This window comes from Heterodontus francisci, chromosome 26 (assembly GCF_036365525.1).
Source record: "Heterodontus francisci isolate sHetFra1 chromosome 26, sHetFra1.hap1, whole genome shotgun sequence".
NCBI classification, from domain to species: Eukaryota; Metazoa; Chordata; class Chondrichthyes; order Heterodontiformes; family Heterodontidae; genus Heterodontus; species Heterodontus francisci.
In genome coordinates this window covers 72,251,174-72,266,644 of record NC_090396.1, presented here as the reverse complement: position 1 = coordinate 72,266,644, position 15,471 = coordinate 72,251,174, and the positions used below count along the sequence as shown (strand labels likewise).

The window sequence follows — 15,471 nt, the reverse complement described above, 5'->3', positions numbered from 1 at the left end:
GTGACTGTACATGTCGGTCCTGGCCAAATTGGAGTTGATTTGTGCCACACAGAAAGGAACAGATGGCAGTTTTGCAACTGAAGCTGGAACAAGCAAGCCTCTCTCCTGGCTGTCTCTCTCTTGCTTTGTCCCAAGCCACTGGACCTATAGAAGACCCGTAAACCTCAAGAGAGAAAAGACTCCTACAGTGAAACAAGTTGAAGCGTGAATTGGGCCCCAGTGAATAGCAGGACATACCAGCAACCAGAGACTCCACATTGAACTCAAAGGACAGTAAATTACTAACAGATATTGCCTTAAACTTTTCCCCTTTATTCTTTTCTACTTTTTCTGTCTCTATATCCGTGTGTTTATCGTGTATGCATGCTAGCGTGGTCATGTTGCATATTCATAGTCGTTAACCGGATTAGAGTTTAAGGTTAATCAACTTCCACCTTTATTGTTTAAATCTGAGGAAAACTGTTTAATTTCTTTGCCATACAATTTGAGCAGTGAAGAATGATTCACTGAGGGGGAGTTAAAAACAGTGTTTTAAAATTAAAATTAAACCCTGTTACAGTTAAACCAGGCAAAGGCTGAGTTCTGAAAAGTGGAGATGAGCAGAGAGACCATGTGTATCTTTACAGGTGGTACAGGAAGCTTTTATTTAATTCTTTCTTGGGATGTGGGCATCGCTGGCAAGGCCAGCATTTGTTGCCCATCCCTAATTGCCCTTGACAACTGAGTGGCTTGCTAGACCATTTCAGAGGGCAGTTAAGAGTCAACCACATTGATGGGTCTGGAGTCACATGTAGGCCAGACCGGATAAGGATGGCAGATTTCCTTCCCTAAAGGACATTAGTGAACCAGATGGGTTTTTATGACAACTGATGATCAATTCCGGATTTTTTTTAATTAATTGAATTTAAATTCCACCAGCTGCCGAGGTGGGATTTGAACCCGTGTCCCCAGGGCATCAGCCCAGGCCTCTGGAGTACTAGCCCAGTGACATTACCACTACACGCCCATTTCCCCAGTTGATAAGGTGCTTAAAATTGCATATGGATTGCTTGGGTTTATAAATAGAGGAACAGAATATAAAAGCAGATAGATCATGCCAACACTTTATGAAACACTATTTAGGCCTCAGCTGGGGTATTGTAGACAATTCTAGGCCCCACACTTCAGGAATGATGTAAGGACTTTAGAAAAGGTACAGAGCAGCTTTACCAAGATGTTACCAGGGATGAAGGACTTCAGTTATGAGGAGAGGTTTGTAAAGTTAGAATTGTTCTCCTTGGAACAGAAATGGTTTAGAAGAAATTTTCAAGCTGATAAGTTTTGATAGAGTAGACAGAGAAAAAATATTCCCTCTGGTGGGCGGGTCAATAACCAGAGGTCAATAAGTCAATGAGTGGGTCAATAACCAGAGGTCATAGATTCAAAATCACTGTCAAGAGATCGAAGAGAAATGAGAAGTTTTTCACTGAGTTGTTGGGATGTGAAATGCTCTACCTGAAAAGGCAGTGGAAGCTGATTCCATCAATCATTTGAACAGGGAGTTGGACACGTACTGGAGGATGAGGAACTTACAGGGTTATAGACAAAAAGCAGGGATGTGGGACTGAGCCTGACTGTTGTTCCAAAGAGGCAGCACAGGCAGGTTGGGCGGAATAGCCGCCTGTGCTGTAAGTTCTCCCAGGTACTAGGCGGAATGGGAACGGACACAGTCTTGAGCAGGTGATCTTATCTCACGGTTGGCATTTCTGCTGCCTCCATACTCAGGTCACTGTGGGGTAGGGATGATATGGTCTAACTCTGGGGGAGAAACCCTGTGATATGTCTCAGTGCCAGTGTGGTGGCAGTAGCCTCTCTGCAGTTTCAAAGATGTCCATAACTTCACAACTGGAGTTAATAAGTTGGTTCAAGGGCACAGCTGGTCAATGGGACGGCCAAGAGATGAAAACAACTGGTGCAGTCTCTCCCTGGTATATTAGTGAGGTTGTGGGCCAGTGTGGAGTATTAACAGTGAACTGTTCTCTCTCTCCCATCCTTCCAGCCCTGAAGCTGAAGAATCTTAGCCATTGATTTATTCTGTCCTGTGGATTTTTTTTTTATTTGGCAGTTTATCGACAGCGGTATGAGGAACTGTGGCCCCAGCTTCCAATCTCTGATCGTCAGGAAGGATTTTGTCAAGGATGTATTAGCCAAGATTCTGAAACCAAAGTACCACCCGCCCATTGACATCCAGAACCACATCCTCCGTTTCATTCAGGTACCAACGGCTGTCTTGCGAATATTCGATTTCTGTCGCTCTCTCTTTGGCAGTCGTGCCTTCAGCTGCCTGGGCCCTATGCTCTGGAATTCCCTCCCTAAACCTTTGTGCCCCTCTCTCCTCCTTAAAACCAACCTCTTTGGCCAAGGTGGGTTTTCCTAGATGGGTCGCAATTCCTGACATTGGCCTCAATTCTGGGTTGGGAACCCAGAGGTGGCAATGGTGGGATGTCGATGCGTGTTCTTCCTGGCGGTGGTCAATTAAGAGCCACCTCGGGGTGCTCTGAACAGGAGAGGCGGGCAGTGTTGAGGCAGTTGGTGAGCAGGAGAACGCTATGCCGCTTTCTGTGAATGTTCGATTGAAAAAGCCCACAGGAGGTAGAGCCATCGGTGTGGAAGGGAAACCCCTCCACAGGACTGGTTTTGGCCACAACAGTCTTTTGCCTTGGGGGGCACCTTTATTGAGGCAAGGCGCCTCCAGAGCTGATGGCCTCTGCCCCAGGCCAGGGGAGGGGGGCTGTCACTGCAGAGCTGGTGGCTCTGCACATGGAAGATCCCATCTCCATCAGAAAATGGCCTGTAATTGGCCCATTAAGTGATGTAATGCGCTGTCCGCCTCGTTGGACTGGGCTGCTGACTTCATTCCCAGCCCACCCCTGGCAAGTTTCCCCGGAGACGAGAATGCGTCTAGGAGCCTCCGTGATGCGGCATACTCTCCCCGTTCACCCCGTCCCCCTATTCTCTGCACTGCCCCACATCCCCCCATTCTCCCTGTCCCCCTATTCTCTGCACTGCCCCACATCCCCCCATTCTCCCCGTCCCCCTATTCTCTGCACTGCCCCACATCCCCCCATTCTCCCCGTCCCCCTATTCTCTGCACTGCCCCACACCCCCCCATTCTCCCCGTCCCCCTATTCTCTGCACTGCCCCACACCCCCCCATTCTCCCCGTCCCCCTATTCTCTGCACTGCCCCACACCCCCCCATTCTCCCCGTCTCCCTATTCTCTGCACTGCCCTGCACCCCCCCCCCCCACCCCCCCATTCTCCCCACTCCCCCCCCCCCCCCCCCCACCTCCATTCCCAGCCTGTTCAATCTTTCTTGATAGGTATATCCTCTCAATTCTGGTATTATCAATCTATTTTGCTCCTTCTCTGGTGCCTCTATATCCTTGTTATAATATGGAGACCAGAACTGATCACAGTAACTCCAAGTGTGGTCTAACCAAGGTTCGATACAAGTTTTAACATTGCTTCTTGAAAAGCAGAGAAGTTGAGACGATGAATGATTTCAAAAGGAAATTGGATGGGCATTTGAGTGAAATAAGCTTGCAGGGCTGAGGGGATAAAGCCAGGAATGGGACTGATTAGATTACTCTACAAAGCTGACACTGACTCGATGGGCCAAATAGCCTCCTCCAGTATTGTAATGGCTCTATCCCTCTAGAAATGAACCCCAGTGCCTTGTTTTTTTTTTATGGCCTCATTAACCTGCCTTGCTACTTTTGGGATTTGTATATCTGCAGGCCCAAACTCCATCCCTCTGTTCCTCTATGCTAGGTCTGGTTATCAAAGTGTGAGTTAGCAGAGGGATCAAGCAGGCTATCCACGTGCCTTCACCTTGTTAGTGTCTGATGCAGGGCATTTTCACTCTCCTTAATGTTTGAGGAAGACCAATGGGAAAGATTTGTCCCATTTCCTTACCCCATTTACCTCTTCCCTCCCAGAGTCATCAGGCAGCCTTTAGTACCTGATCAAAGTGCCGAGGTTAATCAATACCTTCAAGCTATTTGGCCTTAAAGCCAGCTCCTGTCCTTAAACCCACAGCCGATCTCTGGCCGACCTTTCCCTCCCTCGCCCCAGAGACACTTTGACCTTTAGCAGTGACCCTCGGAGGTAAACGACCTACCTAGAGCAGCACAGGCCCGCGATCCAGCCTGAGTCTATCCTGTGTCTCTGGCTGGGCCATAATTCTTACCACTTGGCCAACCTAGGTGGGATCCAGTCTCCCTGTCACTTGTAAACGCATCAAATCTCTGGGAATCTGTGTCACTGCTCCAGGGTAGGTAAGGAATGATCACTGTTTGATGTTGGCTCTGTGTCACTGGAAGTTGTGTCTCTGATCTGCTGCATTCACAATTTCGATAATTTTAAGAAAGATTTGCACCTTAAAAACTGAACAGAACCAGTGGATTTATCCCTTCAAATTATTGTTTCCCTGACCAGGCCCCAAATCCACCTGAGCAGATGAACCCAGTGGAGTTCCCCTGACTGGATTTTCCCCCCTCCCAGCTCACTGTGCCCACTACCACAGGAGCAGAAAGCTCTGGGCGGGGAGGTCGAGGTGAAAGTCAGGGTGGAGAGGAGAGGAGGAGGTGATGGCGAGGGTCGGGGTGGAGAGGAGAGGGGGAGGTGATGGAGAGGAGAGGGGGAGGTGATGGCAAGGGTCGGGGTGGAGAGGAGAGGGGGAGGTCGTGGCAAGGGTCAGGGTGGAGAGGTCAGGGAGGGGGAAGTTGTGGTGAGGGTCAGGGTGGAGAGGTTGGGGAGCGGAGGTCATGGCGAGGGTTGGGGTGGAGAGGAGAGGTGGAGGTCGTGGCGAGGCTCAGGGTGGAGAGGTCAGGGAGGAGGAGGTTGTGGTGAGGGTCAGGACGGAGAGGAGAGGGGGAGGTTGTGGCGAGGGTCAGGGAGGGGGAGGTTGTGGTGAGGGTCCGGGTGGAGAGGAGAGGGAGAGGTTGAGGTTGTGGTGAGGGTCCGGGTGGAGAGGAGAGGGAGAGGTTGAGGTTGTGGTGAGGGTCCGGGTGGAGAGGAGAGCGGGAGGTCATGGCGAGGGTCCGGGTGGAGAGGTCGGGGAGCGGAGGTCATGCTGAGGGTCAGGGGGGGTCTGTCCAGATTCTCATCCTAAATCTTCTCCTTCTGCTCTGTCTGCAGTCATGGGCGACCACCTATCGAGGACCAGTTGATGTCAGTGACGTCCAGGTGCTTTACATGGAGATGAAACGGAAAGGGTTAATATTCCCGACTCATAATGTGGGATCCACTGATACCTGGAAAAATGTAAGTGGTAAGATGAGTAGGAAGTAATCAGTGAGAGCCAGCCTGGATTCATAAACAGTTAGTCATCTCTAACTAACTGAGTTGAATCCTTTAAGGGGTCACTGACGTGGTGGATGAGGGAGCATCAGCGGGTGTTCTTTCCGCTGGTGTTATTCCAGAAGGAATCCCATAAGGTTTCACAGAGGAGAATTAGCAAAAATGGAAGTGCTTGAAATTGGAGGCAACCTTTTAAGATGCATAAGGAACCATTTAGGAGGTAGGAGATGGGGATTAGGGATCATGAGGATGCACTCAAATTGGCGGATGTAACTGGTGCTGTCCCCAGGATCTTGTTTTTCACTATGTTTATAAATGACTTGGATGAAGGAATAGGGAGTGGTGTATCCAAGATTGCTGATGACACTAAGTTAGGTGTCACAGTGCAGAAGGAAACAAAGTTGAAAAGGGACATTGGATAAAGTGAGTGGGCAAATCGGTGGCAGATAGAGTTTAATGGGGGGAAATGTGAGGTCATCCTCCTTGGACCTAAGAAAGATGTTATTTTATGTTGACGTAAAGGAGATGTTTCCTCTTGTCGGGGAGACCAGAACTGGAGGCCATAAATATGAGAGTCACTAATAAGTCCATTTGGGAATTCAGGAGAAACTTCTTTACCCAGAGAGTGGTGCGAATGTGGAACTCGCTACCACAGGGAGTGGTTGAAGTGAATAATATTGATACATTTAAGGGGAAGCAGGATAAACACATGAGGGAGAAAGGAATAGAAGTATATGTTGATAGGGTGAGAGGGAGAGAGGTGGGAGGAGGTTCATGTGGAACAGAAACACCAGCATGGGGCAGTTGGGCTGAATGGCCTGTTTCTGTGCTGTAGATTGGGTGTAACACCACCCACTGTTGGGGATGGGGTGGAAACACTAAACGGGATGATTTAACATCCCACAGTTATTTAAACACAAGAAGGGTCAGCGGAGGTTTTCCAGTTTATTTTACATACGGGTGGGAGGAGGCCATTCAGCCCCTTGAGCCTGTTCTGCCTTTCAGTTAGATCAAGGCTGATGTGCATCTCCAATCCACTTTCCTGCTTTTGTTCCATATCCCTTGATGCTCTCATCCAAGAAAGATCTATCAGTCTCCTGACCCCCAGTTCTCAAACCCAAAAGGTCAGACAGTTGACCCAGGATCATAGAATGACATACCATAAGGAGGAGGCCATTTGCTGTTACCTCTTAGCCCTGCAAATTTCTCTCTTTCAGATAAGTGTTCAGTTCCCCATTACTATTGAATCTGCTTTCACTGTGATTTCAGACAGCACATTCCAGATCACAACAACTCACTGTGTAAAGTGTTTCCTCAGGGCACCTCGGTTGCTTTTGCTAATTATCTTCAATATGTGTCCCCTGGTTACCATCCCTCCTGCCACTGGAACCACTTTCTCCTGTAGTACCCCGTCAAAGCCATTCGTAATTTTGAACGCTTCTGTCAAATCTCCTCACAACCTGTGACGGCTCACCCTGTCGACCTGTTCACAGATCAGTGCCGGTGCTGCCCTGACCTCCTGATGTGGGCGGTTCCTTGCTGGCCCTAACTCTGGAATTCTGCTCCCATATTTGGGCAACTGTTTTCCCTTCTGTCAACCAGGAGCTGAGACTCTTGCACTTGGAATCGGTGACTGCCCATTCTGAGAATCAGGCCCGGGTACGCCTTAGCTCCACATCCTGGTTTCCCAGCATTCCAAGCATGCTGGGGATTTAATGGATCAATGTCGAGGGAGGAAGGGTGAGCTGGGATTGGTGCGAGAGGGTGAGAACTGCAGTCTGAGGAAGAGAGAGTTGGGATCTGAGGGAGAGAAAGCGTGCAGGGGTAGGTGAGGAAGACAGCGAGAGAGTGCATGCCCTGGGGTTGGAGAAAGAGAGAATGAGAGAGACGAGACTGAGGGTCCCATTATATGGCTAATAATTCTATTGTGTTTCCAGGATACAGTTGTAGCCTTGCAGCCTGACAACTCGAAGAGCACACCCGTATCGAAGACTCCAGTCTCCTCAGCAGCTTCCCTCACTCCTCGTCCCAGGAACAACATCACACTGGTCCCGGAGCAGGTAAAGCGTTCTCGGATCAAAAGGACGGACGAGTAGCACAGGCTCTGTGAAGAGTTTCTCTGCATCACCAAATATCCATTGTTTGAGATGCAGCAGCCGACGCTTGAGGAAGATGCAAGGGGCTCTGCTCCTCGGGAGTGGGACCTGCTCTCGGGGCTTGCTCTCGGCGCCAGCTCCTCGGGAGTGGGGCCTGTTCCCAGGGCTTGCTCTCAGCACCAGCTCCTCGGGAGTGGGGCCTGCTCTCGGGGCTTGCTCTCGGCGCCAGCTCTTCGGGAGTGGGGCCTGCTCCCAGGGCTTGCTCTCAGCACCAGCTCCTCGGGAGTGGGGCCTGCTCTCAGCACCAGCTCCTCGGGAGTGGGGCCTGCTCTCGGCGCCAGCTCCTCGGAAGTGGGGCCTGCTCTCGGCGCCAGCTCCTCGGGAGTGGGGCCTGCTCCCAGGGCTTGCTCTCAGCACCAGCTCCTCGGGAGTGGGGCCTGCTCTCAGCACCAGCTCCTCGGGAGTGGGGCCTGCTCTCGGCGCCAGCTCCTCGGGAGTGGGGCCTGCTCTCGGCGCCAGCTCCTCGGGAGTGGGGCCTGCTCTCGGGGCTTGCTCTCGGCGCCAGCTCCTCGGGAGTGGGGCCTGCTCCCAGGGCTTGCTCTCGGCGCCAGCTCCTCGGGAGTGGGGCCTGCTCTCGGCGCCAGCTCCTCGGGAGTGGGGCCTGGTCTCGGCGCCAGCTCCTTGGGAGTGGGACATCCTCTCGGCGCAAGCTCCTCGGGTGTGGGGCCTGCTCTCGGCGCCAGCTGCTCGGGTGTGAGGCCTGCTCTCGGGGCTCTGCTCCTCGGGAGCGGGGCCTGCTCTCGGGGCTCTGCTCCTCGGGAGCGGGGCCTGCTCTCGGCGCCAGCTCCTCGGGAGCGGGGCCTGTTCTCGGGGCCTGTTCTCGGGGCCTGCTCTCGGGGCTCTGCTCCTCAGGAGCGGGGCCTGCTCTCGGGGCTCTGCTCCACGGGAGCGGGGCCTGCTCCCGGGGCTCTGCTCCTTGGGAGCGGGGCCTGCTCTCGGGGCTCTGCTCCTCGGGAGCGTGGCCTGCTCTCGGGGCTCTGCTCCTCGGGAGCGGGGCCTGCTCTCGGGGCTCTGCTCCACGGGAGCGGGGCCTGCTCCCGGGGCTCTGCTCCACGGGAGCGGGGCCTGCTCCCGGGGCTCTGCTCCACGGGAGCGGGGCCTGCTCCCGGGGCTCTGCTCCTCGGGAGCGGGGCCTGCTCCCGGGGCTCTGCTCCTCGGGAGCGGGGCCTGCTCCCGGGGCTCTGCTCCTCGGGAGCGGGGCCTGCTCTCGGGGCTCTGCTCCTCAGGAGCGGGGCCTGCTCTCGGGGCTCTGCTCCACGGGAGCGGGGCCTGCTCTCGGGGGTCTGCTCCTCGGGAGCGGGGCCTGCTCTCGGCGCCAGCTCCTCGGGAGCGGGGCCTGTTCTCGGGGCCTGCTCTCGGCGCCAGCTCCTCGGGAGTGGGGCCTGCTCTCGGCGCCAGCTCCTCGGGAGTGGGGCCTGCTCCCAGGGCTTGCTCTCAGCACCAGCTCCTCGGGAGTGGGGCCTGCTCTCAGCACCAGCTCCTCGGGAGTGGGGCCTGCTCTCGGCGCCAGCTCCTCGGGAGTGGGGCCTGCTCTCGGGGCTTGCTCTCGGCGCCAGCTCCTCGGGAGTGGGGCCTGCTCTCGGGGCTTGCTCTCGGCGCCAGCTCCTCGGGAGTGGGGCCTGCTCCCAGGGCTTGCTCTCGGCGCCAGCTCCTCGGGAGTGGGGCCTGCTCTCGGCGCCAGCTCCTCGGGAGTGGGGCCTGGTCTCGGCGCCAGCTCCTTGGGAGTGGGACATCCTCTCGGCGCAAGCTCCTCGGGTGTGGGGCCTGCTCTCGGCGCCAGCTGCTCGGGAGCGGGGCCTGCTCTCGGGGCTCTGCTCCTCGGGAGCGGGGCCTGCTCTCGGCGCCAGCTCCTCGGGAGCGGGGCCTGTTCTCGGGGCCTGCTCTCGGGGCTCTGCTCCACGGGAGCGGGGCCTGCTCTCGGGGCTCTGCTCCTCGGGAGCGGGGCCTGCTCTCGGGGCTCTGCTCCACGGGAGCGGGGCCTGCTCCCGGGGCTCTGCTCCTCGGGAGCGGGGCCTGCTCTCGGGGCTCTGCTCCTCGGGAGCGGGGCCTGCTCCCGGGGCTCTGCTCCTCGGGAGCGGGGCCTGCTCCCGGGGCTCTGCTCCTCGGGAGCGGGGCCTGCTCCCGGGGCTCTGCTCCTCGGGAGCGGGGCCTGCTCCCGGGGCTCTGCTCCTCGGGAGCGGGGCCTGCTCCCGGGGCTCTGCTCCTCGGGAGCGGGGCCTGCTCCCGGGGCTCTGCTCCTCGGGAGCGGGGCCTGCTCCCGGGGCTCTGCTCCTCGGGAGCGGGGCCTGCTCTCGGGGCTCTGCTCCACGGGAGCGGGGCCTGCTCTCGGGGCTCTGCTCCTCGGAAGCGGGGCCTGCTCTCGGCGCCAGCTCCTCGGGAGCGGGGCCTGTTCTCGGGGCCTGCTCTCGGGGCTCTGCTCCTTGGGAGCAGGGCCTGCTCTCGGCGCCAGCTCCTCGGGACTGGGGCCTGCTCTCGGGGCTTGCTCTCAGCATCAGCTGTTCGGGAGTGGGGCCTGCTCTCGGCGCCAGCTCCATAGGTGTCAGGCCCGGTGTCAGTGCCTGCCGCTAGGGATGCAGCCTCTGTCACCTTCCTCACTGTTACCCCTCCACAGATGTCGGCTGACCCAAGACTCCCTGGTGGTTGTGGCCTGAGATTGGGCCATTTGGACTTCATGGGTTGCTGGCTGGAACTTGAGCTGTTCAGGCAGATGTCAGTGGGTGTTTCCTGGGGAATTTGCTGGTGATGTCGGGGGCTTTGTGACTCTCCCTGCAGTGTATTTGATCAGTGAGTGTTATTCCCAGGTTGCTCTGACATGTTAACTGTGCTTCCCAATCCTCGTGTAGGTGGCCAAACTGTACAGCGAGCTGGATATGGTGACGTTGAACATCTCGGTCATGTCTGCCATCTTAATAGAGAATGTTCCAGGTTCCGAGAATCCTGAGGACATGGAGATGTTACAGGTAGGAGTGTGGCAGAGTCATGTCCGGAAGAGCACTGGTGTCCGGGATTAGGATTATTTATCTGGCAATGGCTCAATCTAAAAATTCTCATCATCCTGTTCAAATCCTTCCAGGGCCTCACTCCTCCCTATCTCTGTAATCTCCTCCAGCCTGACAGCAATCTGAGATCTCTGTAATCTCCTCCGGCCCTCTGAGATCTCTGTAATCTCCTCCGGCCCTCTGAGATCTCTGTAATCTCCTCCGGCCCTCTGAGATCTCTGTCATCTCCTCCGGCCCTCTGAGATCTCTGTCATCTCCTCCGGCCCTCTGAGATCTCTGTCATCTCCTCCGGCCCTCTGAGATCTCTGTCATCTCCTCCGGCCCTCTGAGATCTCTGTCATCTCCTCCGGCCCTCTGAGATCTCTGTCATCTCCTCCGGCCCTCTGAGATCTCTGTGCTGCTCCAATTCTGGCCTCTAATCCATCCTCCTGATTTTAATCACTCCACCATTGGTGGCCATGCCTTCAGCGGCCTAGGCCCTAAACTCTGGAATTCCCTCCCTAAATCTCTCCACCTCCCTCTCCTCCTTTAAGATGGTCCTAAAAACCGACCTCTTTGACCGGGCTGTTAATCACCTGTCCTAATATCTCCTTATATGGCTCGGTGTCAAATTTTGTTTGATAACACTCCTGTGAAGCACTTTGGGAAATTTTACAATGTTATACGTGGTATAGAATTGAGATTTGATGAATCGTTTCCTAATCTCTGCTCTGTCCCCAATAAATCCATTCGGGAATTCAGGAAAAACTACTTTACCCAGAGAGTGGTGCGAATGTGGAACTCGCTACCACAGGGAGTGTTTGAGGTGAATAGTATCGATACATTTAAGCAGAAGCTGGATAAACACATGAGGGAGAAAGTAATAGAAGGATATGGTGATGGGGTGAGATGATGTATTAACATAATATTTACAGCACAGAAACAGGCCATTCAGCCCAGCTGCTCCGTGCTGGTGTTTATGCTCCACATGAGCCTCCTCCACCCTACTTCATCTCATGCTATCAAAGGAGAATTTTGCAGAACAATGTGGAAACAGTAGGGAAGTGGGACTAGGTGTTTTAAAAAGCCAGCACAGGCACAATGGACTAACAGCCTCATTCTGTGCTGTATGATTCTGTAACTCTAACCAACATCACTAATACTGATTATCTGGTCATTATCTCATTGTTGTTTGTGGGCTCTTGCTGTGCACAAATTGGCTGCCACGTTTCCTACATTTCAACAGTAACTAGACTTCAAAAAGAAAAGGACCTCATAATCTGTAAAGTGCTTTGGGAAGTCCCGAAGTTGTGAAAGGCACTATATAAATGCAAGCTGTTTCTCTGTCTTTCCTGTCCCTGTGGCAGAAGTTGCAGCAGACGTGCCGATCGATGCAGGAGCGGATCATGGTGCTGCTATTGAAGGTGGAGAATGAGGAAGTCATCAGCAGATTGATACAGGCAAATGACACACTGAACAGCACGTTTCTGCAATATGAGAGGTAGGGTGGGGGATAATAGTCGCGTTGCACCGCACTGAGCCAATCACGGTGGGAGCACAGGAGCCAATAGTCGCATCTCTGGGTTTAAGTAGGCGTCGTCCAATGGATGCCCAATATCGTCGCCCCTTAAAGTTGCCAACTGTGGTTGGGCGGAATCTTGGAGATGTATTACTTACCTCCAACTGCCCGCCCCCATGCTTCTGCCATTGGTTGGCAGACACACCTATTCTTAAGTTGCCCCGCCTACCCACAAGTAATTGGACAGTGACGAGACTCTTCATTACCCAATTGGATAAGTCTTAATGTCACTCAAACAAAGCAAAGACATTTTTTGAGTACATTTTTTTTTAATGTCCCTATGTTATCCCTTCTGGGTGTTGCCCCCAGCTGTCCCCTGGTGATTGATCGTTAATACCTGGAGGCTCCAGGCCAATCCTAGAGAGTTGGTAACTCTATTAAGACAGCCACCAGCACAGGTCTGCATCAGGCTTGTTGCAATGGAGGCAGAAGTAGAGTATTCACACTGTGCCCACTGGAACTGGGAAACAGTCGGTGGCCCAGTTCCAGAGTGTGTGACATCAGGGTCGTCAACACGTGGGGTTCAGAAATCTAAGGGATTCAAAAGATGCATCTAATGTGGTACATCAGGAAAAATCCATCCTGCTCCAGGCAACCGGTAGAAAGTCTGAACAGGCTCTTATCATAGAAATTTTCAGCACTGAAGGAGGCTATTTGACCCATCGTGTCTGTACTAGCCAACAAGAGTCATCCAGCCTAATCCCACTCTCCAGCTCTTGGTCCGGAGTCTTGTAGGTTGCAGCACTTCAAGTGCATATCCAAATGATATTTAAATGTTATGAGGGTTTCTGCCTCGACCTTCTCCTCAACTCCTTCAACAAATTACTTTTAAATCTATGCCCCCTGGTTATTGACATCTCTGTCCAGGGAAATAGGTCCTCCTTATCCACTCTATCCAGACCCCTCATAATGTTATACACTTCAATCAAATCGCCCTCAGCCTCCTCTGTTCCAAAGAAAACAACCCCAGCCTATCCGGTCTTTCCATCCAGCTAAAATTCTCCATTCCGGGCAACATCCTTGTAAATCTCCTCTGTACCTTCTCTAATGTGATCACATCCTTCCTGTAATGCAATGTCCAGAACTGCATTCAGTACTCCAGCTGTGGCCTAACTAGTATTTTATACAGTTCCAGCATAACCTCCCAGATCTTGTATTCTGTGCCTCGGCTAATGAAAGAAAGTATCTCCGATCCCATATCTTGACCACCTTACCTACCTGTCCAGCCACCTTGAGGGAATCTGTGGACATGAACTCCAAGGTCCCTCTGTTCCTCTACACTTCTCAGTATCCCACCATTTATTGTGTATTCCCTTGCCTTGTTAGCCTTTCCAGAATGCATTACCTCACACTTCTCCAAACTGAACTCCATTTGCTATTGTTCCACCCACCTGACCAGATCATTGAAATTTTCCTGCAGGCTGCAGCTTTCTTCCTCGCTATCACCCACACAGCTAATTTTTGGATCGTGCAAACTTCTTATTCAAGCTTCTTTCTCTGTTAAGAGAATGCTGAGGGGGGCAACACAATAGAGGTCTTTAAATTTATGAAAGGGTTTGATCTGGTAGACGTAGAGAAGATATTTCTGCTTTTGGGGAAGATCAGAACTAGGGGCAGTAAATAGCAGATATACACCTAATAAATCCAATCGGGAATTCACGAGAAACTTCTTTACCCAGAGAGTGGTGAGAATGTAGAACTCGCTATAACATGGAGTGGTTGAGGTGAATAGTTGCATTTAACAGATTAAAAAAAAACAGATTTGGTCATTTATCACATTCCTGTTTGTGGGATCTTGCTGTGTGCAAATTGGCTGCCACATTTCCTACATTGCAACAATGACTGCACGTCAAATGTATTCCATTGGCTGTAAAGTGCTTTGGAATGTCCTGGAGTCATGAACGGCGCAATAGAAATGCAGGCTTTTGTAAGGGGAAGCTGGATGAACACATGTCCCAAGGATATGGTGATGGTGTGAGATGGGGAGGCTCATTTGGAGCTTAAACGTGGGCATGGACCTGTTTCTGTGCTGTACATTCTACCTGGATTGTAAGTATTAAAGTGTGCCAGCACTGGGGTGAATTGTTGTTCTTGTTCTTGGCAATGGGTGTTACAACTGAGGCGGGAGGAGTGCACTGTCATTTCTAGTTCCACTTTTCCACAGGTCACAACATATATTTAAATGTTTACCCAGTTACTGATACGGTCAATCATATACTCTACTCTTTATACCAGAATAAAATACACCAACCAGGTTTCTTTAATAAACAACAAAATTATCTGTGTATTATACAAACAAGACTTATCTAGTAGCAAAGCATTAACACAGATTGAAATATGAAAGTTCCCTTTTTAAATTAGCCCCTCACACGTGCACACAGTGGAAAAAAATACAGAAATTTCCTGCAGAGGTTTGTGACCAAAACAACAAAAAAAAAAATACTTTTGCCAAATATCTGCTAATTCTCGAAGGAGAAAAGGAGAATATATGGAAAGATGTCGGTTGTTCTTTTTTTTTGTCTGGCATCCCAATTACTCATAGACAGCTGTCACTGGGATCTTCCTGGAACAGTTCTTTTCAGGCGATGTTAAGGATCAGTTAGGCAGGCCTTTCAGGAGAAATGCGGCAACAGTTTCAATCTGTTTCATTCACTCTCTTCCCAGGGCTTCTTAAAGAGATCAAAAAGCTGGCAGCTTTTCGAAGAGATGAAACAAGCTAAGTTGGGGTTTACTCCCTTGGCAAGTTTTCTCCAACTGTTTTTATTAACACTGTCCACACCCCCAACTCTGTCCAAAGCGAAACCAAAAACAATCGCTCCAAAAGCCAAACTCCAAACCCCCGACCCTCATAATACTTGCCTTGTCGCTTCTCTATAATCATCTCCCCTTAGTCCAAAGTTTCTGTTGTCTATTGATCTTAAATCACATGATTTACAGCAAAAGTTTGTTTTCAACAACATCTCAAGTGTCCCCTCGGTTAACTTTTAAAAAAAGAGTCCAGTAACTGTGAAATCTTCAGCCTCCAAAAAAGAATCAATTTCCACAATTTAAATATAAGTCCTCAGAAATGTCACAACAGTGGAAGCATTGTGGTGACATGGGACACTGTCAGGCTAAGTAAAACATTATGACAGCGCTGTTATATAGGAGTGTGAGGCCCACCATGTCTGAGTTTGCCTCACGGCTCAGTGATGTACAACTGACCGAGTCCTGGGTCTAAGCAAATACCTGGCCTCACTCTCCGCTGTATGAAATGCTGTGAGATGAGATTCCCTTTGTAGCTGGAAGCTCAGTGCTCCATTTCTGATTTCCTGCGTGTCCACACCAAGAGTAGGGGGTGTTAACACCTGCTGCCAGGGTAATTGCGGATTACCCGGGCAGCCACCGGGGTAGTTGTGGGTTACCCAGGCAGCTGCC

The 15,471-nt window shown here is 52.1% G+C and overlaps 1 protein-coding gene across 1 annotated transcript in view; it reads left to right on the top strand.

Moving 5' to 3' along the window:
• LOC137384467 (TOM1-like protein 1) overlaps positions 1 to 15,471 on the top strand; it is a 79,021-nt gene that overhangs the window by 29,548 nt on the left and 34,002 nt on the right. Inside the window, exons 4-8 of the mRNA XM_068058584.1 lie at positions 2,105 to 2,254; positions 5,180 to 5,305; positions 7,279 to 7,401; positions 10,341 to 10,457; positions 11,843 to 11,976. Coding sequence (XP_067914685.1) covers positions 2,105 to 2,254; positions 5,180 to 5,305; positions 7,279 to 7,401; positions 10,341 to 10,457; positions 11,843 to 11,976 — 650 coding nt within the window. The remainder of the gene's footprint in view (positions 1 to 2,104; positions 2,255 to 5,179; positions 5,306 to 7,278; positions 7,402 to 10,340; positions 10,458 to 11,842; positions 11,977 to 15,471) is intronic.